Source organism: Parasteatoda tepidariorum, chromosome 8, assembly GCF_043381705.1.
Source record: "Parasteatoda tepidariorum isolate YZ-2023 chromosome 8, CAS_Ptep_4.0, whole genome shotgun sequence".
NCBI lineage: Eukaryota > Metazoa > Arthropoda > Arachnida > Araneae > Theridiidae > Parasteatoda > Parasteatoda tepidariorum.
Window position 1 is genome coordinate 91,639,693 of NC_092211.1, and position 8,465 is coordinate 91,648,157.

General features: G+C 33.5%; 1 protein-coding gene across 1 annotated transcript in view; it reads right to left on the reverse strand.

The window, feature by feature from the left end:
* Positions 1-3,382: 3,382 nt before the first annotated feature.
* The window catches only part of LOC139426182 (uncharacterized), a 19,830-nt gene continuing 14,747 nt past the window's right edge, over positions 3,383-8,465 (reverse strand). The window contains exon 6 of the mRNA XM_071183978.1: positions 3,383-3,726. Within this exon, the coding sequence (XP_071040079.1) occupies positions 3,383-3,726 (344 nt within the window). The remainder of the gene's footprint in view (positions 3,727-8,465) is intronic.

Here is an 8,465-nt window from a genome sequence, read left to right on the forward strand (position 1 = left end):
TATATATATATATATATATGTGTGTGTGTGTGTGTGTGTGTTCTGCTTTTTTCGTGATATACGAGATACTACTTAATGTGTTCCATTTTGTTTCAAAATTTTTTTGCTTGAGTGCTCCTCACGCTATTGTATTGATATATTTTACTTTGGCTGTATTGATACAATATTAGAAAGCACTCTTTCTTGCGGATATAATTGTGTGAACTGATGAATAGATTTTTCCCCGGATTTTTATTTTTTTTTAAAAATTATTTTAATGTTATTTTGTTTTAATAATTTTACTTTTATCTTTTCATTATTCTGTAATTTTTTCCATGTTATCTTTATATTTTGAACTTGGGATGAAAATTAATATACCTGGTGTTTCACTACAATTAGTTGTGGTGTTTCACTATAAATAATTCGCCCTTTTGGTTTTCGAAATTAGTTGCCACTACTTTTTGTATGAAAGATACATGAAACTTCTTTACAGAGTAGAAAAAAATTATAAAAGAATAGGCATGTAATATTAAGTATGCTTTTAATACTCTGGTGTACGAAATTAAGAGAATTTGCAGACTTGATAGATTATCTCCAGAACTACTTGGCCAAATTTTAATGAAATTTGATGTGTGCATACATTGATACAAAGCAAAACAAATAACGCTTTAACAATTGTTACACACACACACACATGATTGTGCGTAACACTCGTTGGAGTCGGAAGGTATGAAACAGCTGTAGCAGAATAAACATTTAAAAAAAAAGGTGTTAATAGTGGGTATGGTCCCCTTTTACAGGCCTTGCAGCGTGATTTCATACTTGAAATAAGGCAGTTTTTCATTTCCTGTGGCAATTTTATACCTTCCGACTCCAATTACGCACGATCGTGATTGTGTATTACAATTGTTGAATGGTTATTTGTTTTGTATTGCATCAATGTTATGTACAAATCAAATTTCATTAAAATCGGTTCAGTAGTTATGGAGATAATCGACCCAGAATGCAAATTCTCTTACTTTCTTACACCAGTGTATTTTGAATGACATATTTTATGAAATTCTAATTATTAGAATTTCTAGAATTAAAATGAAGAAGTTTATTTAAGAAGTTTATTTAAAATGTATCGAAATAAGCAACGTTGTTGGCAGTGTTTTCTTAGGAATAATAAAAAGTTTTAGAATCTTGGTATTCACGGCCAACTGGAATTTTGCCAAATGTTACTTCGACTCTCTCGTTATTGGATGGATGAAGTAACAAATGATATGTTGCCAATTTTCTTCATTCTTCATAAATCGTTCTAAACTACAATCAAGTTTTGCTTTGTTTTAAGAGAAAGTTAAATAAAACCCTTGGCAAAGGCAAGGACTGACTCATGGAATGTTCAAGAATTTGTCACGATGACAAATCGAAACTAAAAAAACTTTTTGAGTTCGTAAATAGCTCTGTCTGTACAGTGAGAAAGGATATCACCCAAGGTAACATATGTTCTAATAATCAGATTTTCACCCACTAAATACCAATATCAATGGTACAAAAGGGTGACCTCAAATGTGCTTTGCCATACCACCGCCTAAGTGCAACCTATCTTAGCAGGCCTTGGTGGAAACTATTGAATAAGGCACAAAAGCGTACTTTCTCTGAATAAACATCTCTTTTTAAGGACGCATTCGAATTTTCAACCATCAAAATATAGGGCTAGTCGCAATCTCAAAAATAGGATTTCGATAGTTTAATCACGAAAGCGTTCGAAAGTCTTAAACTAAATGCCAATCTTGAGAGGCCTCTCAACCGTACTCAGTCAAGCTATTAGAAAATATATTTTTAACCCTATTTATTTAATTTTAAGAAAATATCTGATTCAGGACTCTACTCGAGTGTATGTTTCGAAAAATATGAAATACAGGATCGTAACCCAATTAGAATATGAGAGTTATAACTTGCGTTCATTTGGAATTTTAATGCCTTTTTTTTTCTGCTGGTAAAATTATGCCACTACGATTTGACAATCATTATTTTTTGAATGGCTGTAGTTACGCCATTCACCTACTTTTCTGGTGTCATCTGCTTTGTCAGCTTCATCCAAAACGATTTTTCTTACTTTAAGAAACGAAACACAGACAATGTATAGCACTTAGTTATCTATCCAAATCTACTGATTGTATTGTTTTTTATTCATGAAATCCGTAAAGCTATTTCTTCGTATCTAATAAAACACGTACAATCGAATAAGTCTTTCATCAAAAGATGAATAGAAAACAAAGCATCGTGTAAACAAAAATCTAAAATTTAATTTAAAATTCAAGTAGGGTGACGAAAGAGACCTCTTAATTATTGAAAGGGTTATCAAATGTGCTAATGAATTGGCACTAACGATTAATTAAGTTACGGAACAAAGACGTCTCTAAATACATATACTTTTTTTTTAATTAGACGAATTTGTATTCTTGAACCCAGAGATCGATAAGCAGGAAATGTTAATTTGACTTATTTATTTTATATTTTATAACCGTCGATCGCTGAACAACCGACGTTTTGGGTATACGACTATTAATGTTCAATAACGTAGCCTTCTAATTTTGAACCCGATCCAGAAGACAAGGGAACTGTTGGATCAAGTATTGGGAAAAATTTTCCTTCGTGGAGGACTTTTTGATGAAACTAACCCGCATTTGCGTGACATGGAGAGGAAGACAACGAGAACCTCCTACGGTTAGCCGGACGGCAAGGGGACTCTAATCCATGATCTTGTCTGCCACTGACGATACTTCCCGTCAGTACTGTGGTCGGTGCAAACCTGATGCAGAATTCGTTATCGCTCTTGGGAAGCCTTAAAGCTATCTTTGTACCGGAGATAATGTCTTGTACAAAGTAATTTTAAACAGTTATTTGTTAATGTTTATTATATTTATTCTATTATTTTATTTAATAGGTGTCGAAAAATTTGCAAGATATAAATTTTTTGCATTTAATCAAACTGTGTAATTTTAAATGATGGATTACAAAATTTGAAAGAAATTTGTCGAATAATTACAGTTCTGTTAATACAGTTCTGTTTTTACAATTCTGTTTTTAAATTTCGGACAAATCTCGCTCAAATTTCGTATTTTGTCATTTAAAAGTTACAAAGTTACAGAACCTCGGTCGAAGATCTTAAGCTCAGTCCGCCCGTTCAACATAATGCCATCCCAGACGACAACTCCAGGACCACCGTAACGATCTCTTTCCACGATGTTATTGGGATGAAATCAAGCTCCAACCTCTCTCCAGATCAACTGACGTTGAGTATCGCTTGTAGCACTAAAACGACTCTCATCTGCGAAGAGGATGCGACTCCATTGATGAGGTGTCCCGGTTTCGTGTTCTCTGCACCACTCTAAACGGTGCCGCCGATGGCTAACTTTTAAAGGTATGCAGCGTTCAGGACGTCTAGCAAATAAGCCACCTTTGTGGAGGCGTCTGGCCTCTGTAAATCTTGATATTTGTCGTCCTGTGGCTGTGCACAGTTGCTGAGATATGGCGATCGCTGACGGTTTCTTTTCTCCTGGAGGACAATGTAACAGTCATCTCTTGGTGTTGTTTTCCTTGGACGGCCTTCGCCAACCTTCCGAACAGCTGTACCAGTAGTTTTAAAGGCATTCCAAGCACGAGAAAAACCACTTTTGTTGATCCCCAACTCTTCGTCGACACTGGTCACACTACGCCCCTCCTCAAGCTTCCCAATCATTCTTCCTCGAGTAAAGTCGTCTAAATGATTTTTTGAAGACTTGTTTCACAAAACAAATCACTTGCACTTGCAGCGAATGTCTTTAACTACGGTGCTCTTCATCCTTTTATCACAGCTTTGACCTGCGCTCGCCGACCCACAAGGTTTACGTACACTTACATCACCTACGATGTTTTATTTCCAAAATTTGCATGCAAATAATCTTTCTACTTAATTACGTGCATATTATACTGCAATTTCATGGCTATCTTATACTTTGTTGGGGAGCAGTGGCCGAAAAACCACTTGTTTCTTAAGTTTTGCACACCAGTGTATAATATATATATATACACACCGAAGAGCCATTACATTATGACCACCCTGCTAATTACATGTAGGACCACCTTCAGCTCTCTAAACTGCTAGCACCCGCCGTGGCATTAATTCCACAAGGTGCTGATAGGTAGTCTGAAGTATCTGGTACCATTCGCTCACCAACTGGTCCTGCAATTCCCTCGCATTGCGAGGGAGTAGCGTTGCAGCACGAATTTGGCCTTCCAAGTAGGACTACAAATGCTCTATTGGATTAAGGTCAGGTGAATTTGGGGGCCAGGACATGACTTGAAAGTCACTGGAATGCTCCTCGAACCAATCCATGACGATTCGACCCTTATGACATGGTGCATTATCCTGTTGGTAAACACCATCCCCCGCAGGAAAAACTGTTGCCATGANAAAAATAATTGCTTGAAAAACAAAACAAATCATGAAATTAAAATTTGTTCGAGAAATTTTTTTTTAAAAACGCTAGTAAACAGAAAATGAAAATTTTAAAATTAAAAAAAAGGCCACAGCATTTTTTTTTAAAACTAATAATGAAAGTATAAGCACAAACTTTCAAAATTAACGAAATATAAACAAACCCGAAATAAAGTAATTTTCAGAATATTATAAGATATTACATAACAATTTGATATTTCTTAAAAGAAATAATGGCAAAATTATTTGTTACTGGGCCACGTATATTAAATATAGGTTACTATGTATGCATAATATTGAAACTGGACCACGAATATAGGTTATATATATAATAGAGGGCCCACAATATGGCCCTATAGATTACTAAGTATGTATAATATTAAAACTGGACCACGCATATTAAATGTAGGTTATATTACCGTTACATTAAATACAGGTTATATACATAATAGGGGCCCACATTGAGGCCCTATAGGTTACTATATTAAATATAGGTTATACATATAATTGGGGGGCTCACAATGTGTCCCATAAATTACAATGTATGTATAATATTAAAACTAGACCACGTATATTACATATAGGTTATATATATAAAATAGAGGTACACATTATGGCTCTATAGGTTACTATATTAAATATAGGTTATATATATATATACAACAAAATAAATAAATACAAGAAAACACGAAGAAAGTTAAGAAAAACAAATCAATGCACAGCATAACACATCACTTCAGCAATGCAGTAAGAACGGCACTTTAAATTCTTCTAGTTACACTCAATTTGCGCTCTTTGTTTTCATATTTTGTAATCTGGCAATCTTGTTGCGAAAATATTTTTAAATCATTCTTGAAAAATTTCCTGTTCATGTAAGTAAATCTGATTTCCCTGCTTGGAGATTTTGTTTTATACTGTTTTTTCTTTTTCTTTTATTTTATTTTCTGTTTTTACGTGTTATTTTTACTTATTATGTTCTATTTTATTTGTTGTAATTTTTGTAAAAAAATTTTTTTTATAGCTCCTCGCACTATTGTATTAATATATTTTTCTCCGGGGATCCCTGCCATGAGTGATAGCACGTGTGATTGAAGGACGTCATGCGTCGTATACGATAGAGCCCCGATTTATAGTGTAGGAATCCAATTCAAAATGTTTGATGGTTTTCCATTGATGGACCAACATAAGCCATCAATAATTCCATCATGAACCATTTTATTTTTTGATGGTAACCAACATAAGAAATCATCACCCCAAGGTCAGACTGATTTATGATGGTCCAACGTAAGACTTGTTTTGATGGATTGTTCATGTTGAACCTTCAAACATTTTCATCATAGTTTCTTAGAAATCAAATGTTGAAACGATCATGAATCATCATCAACCCAATGTAGGAATTTAGACTGCTTTTTGACGGACCAACATAAAAATAAAAAAAAAAGATTTTTGTGGTATATTCCTGCTTAACCAACAAATATTTCCATTAAACCTTCATGGAAATATATCGTTGTACCATTATGGACCATCGTGAACTTCTATAGTATACTATAAATCAAATGTTGGAAAGATCTTGAACTACCATCATCCCAAAGTAGGAATAATTCGGACTGATTTATGATAGGCCAACATAAAAAAAATTAAATTGTTTTGATGGTATATTCCTGAGAACCTTCGAAAATTCCCAATATAATATCATGGAAATGTAATGTTTGGTTGGAACCATCATAGATCCTCAATTATTGGGTCATGAGAATCAAACTTCACTGGATGGTTAACCATTATACCAGTATTAAAGCAGCATTGGTGGAAGTTTGCTGACATATCAAAAACCATTCACGCATAATGGAAAATGTTGGTTGATGGTGACCATCAAATGATGTTGAACCATCATGAATGACCAACATAAACCATCAAACTGTTTGATGGGACCATGAAGAATTTTGACTTGCGAAGCACACACAGTTGCCTCCGTTTCAAATGGTGTCTATAGGATTGGACTGAAACCGAATAGAGTCTTTAGTTTATCCTGACCATCTAGTACCAGTGTGGCTGTGCACACAGCTTCCACACTGCAGAAATGCTTCTTACAAACTTAGGTATACATCAAGATATATTTAAAATAGTTCTGAATGAACCAAGTCGAATTGCTAATCCAATCGAATTTTGTATAACTTGCGAAAACGCCTCAGATTTCAATATTTTCTTTTTCCAGTTTGAAGCTGCCTGTATGTAAAAACAGCTTGTATGTTAAAATAAACAGAATGTCAAAATTTTTTAACGTTCCAAACTTTTTCATTACCAAATTTAAGCCTGAAATTTTCCACGACTTTTTTTTTTATCAGTATTGAAAGTTATTAGTCAGAACTTATTTGTTAATTTTTAGGAATTTATTTTAAGATTTTTAAATTAAAAAGAACTAATATTTACATGCTTTAAACTTATAAAAACCCTGAACTTTGCAAATTGGAAAAAACTTAATTCTTTATAGCTGCACTTATATGATTCTGACCTTTTTTAATGGTTTTTTAATTATGTAATTAATAATTAAAGAGAAAAAAATACTGACTGAAAACAAAGAGTTAGATTCTTTTGATTATCATGAATTTTTTAGCATTTTTATTTAAATTAAAAGAAAATAAAAGCTCTATCTCTTTATTACTTTACAAAATTAAAATTGACTTGCCACCATTTCTTTTGATAATATTAAAAACAGAGACTATAAGAAAATAAAAAATAAAAAATAATTTTTAATAAAAATTTCTACATTAGTTGATACGAGGCAACCGAGTATATTGCTTGCTTATTCAACTGAAGGACTTTTTTTTAATAAAATAGAAGACCCAAATATTTATTGCAGTACAAAAAATAAAGAAAAGAAACAAAAGGAAATGACAAAAAATTCAAAATTGATATTTTTATATATTTGTTTTTGTTTTTTGTATTAGGTATGTAGTGCCCTTTATTAAAAAATAATTTTTTCATCAGATAATTGAAATTCTATTTCAGCGTTTATACTAGTGGTAAAAGAAAGAAAATAGTTGTCCAGTTGCTTTTCTCAAAATCTATCCTGAAGCACTTGCGTTGTTGTTACGATAATACGTCAGCATATATCTTGTTGCATCCTGCAGAATAAAAATCAGTCATTCAATATACTATTTATTTCACTTCTTAATTAAAGGTTTCCTTGTCTGTATTTTCTGTTGACGCTTCTGTCAGACTACGAATTTCAAAAAACGAGGCTCGAGTAAGAAGAACAGCGAGTCAGGAATCATAAGTTCGAAAAACCACTGAAAGAGGAAGAAAGACTAAATTGATCCAGAAGGGAAAGCTATAAGTTCTTGAGCTATAAAAAAAAGTTTTTTCTCTCTTTTCTGGATTTTTTATTTCTTTATTTTCAAGTTTATTTCGAGCATTTAAAAATAAGTTAAAGATAAATTTATATAATAATTGTGAGTGTATTACGTTTTCTTTCACCCTCATTATGCGAATGTTTTTGATTGGATGTTAAATATGTTTGTATGTATAAAAGACACATCACAATATAAACTGCTGTTTGTAGAAAATGCAACACCATGAAGGAATCATCAGAATCAAATGAAATATTATTTTAATAATGGATATAGGATATTATGCAAATTAATAAAGTTTCAGAGCCATCGCGCGTGCGTGGCGCGCGCAGCGCCCTCTGAATTGATGCTGAAAGCGTATAAATAAAGTGCTGTAGCGGGACGTTGAAAATAGTCTATGATTATTTGTTAGTGGCAAACGTTTAGTGAGACCTGAGTATGCCTCCACGACGGAAGAATAAGAAATTCAAGCAACTTACGGAGTTTGAACGAGGGAGGATAATCGGCCTTCGAGAAGGAGGATTTTCCTATCGCGCAATAGCAGCTCGTATGCAGCGGAACAGTTCCACAGTGATGCGAGTTTGGAAGCAGTGGACCGACGAGCACCGAACAACTCGAAAAACAGGCACTGGACGACAGAAGGTGACGTCAGAGCGCGATGATCGACACCTGCT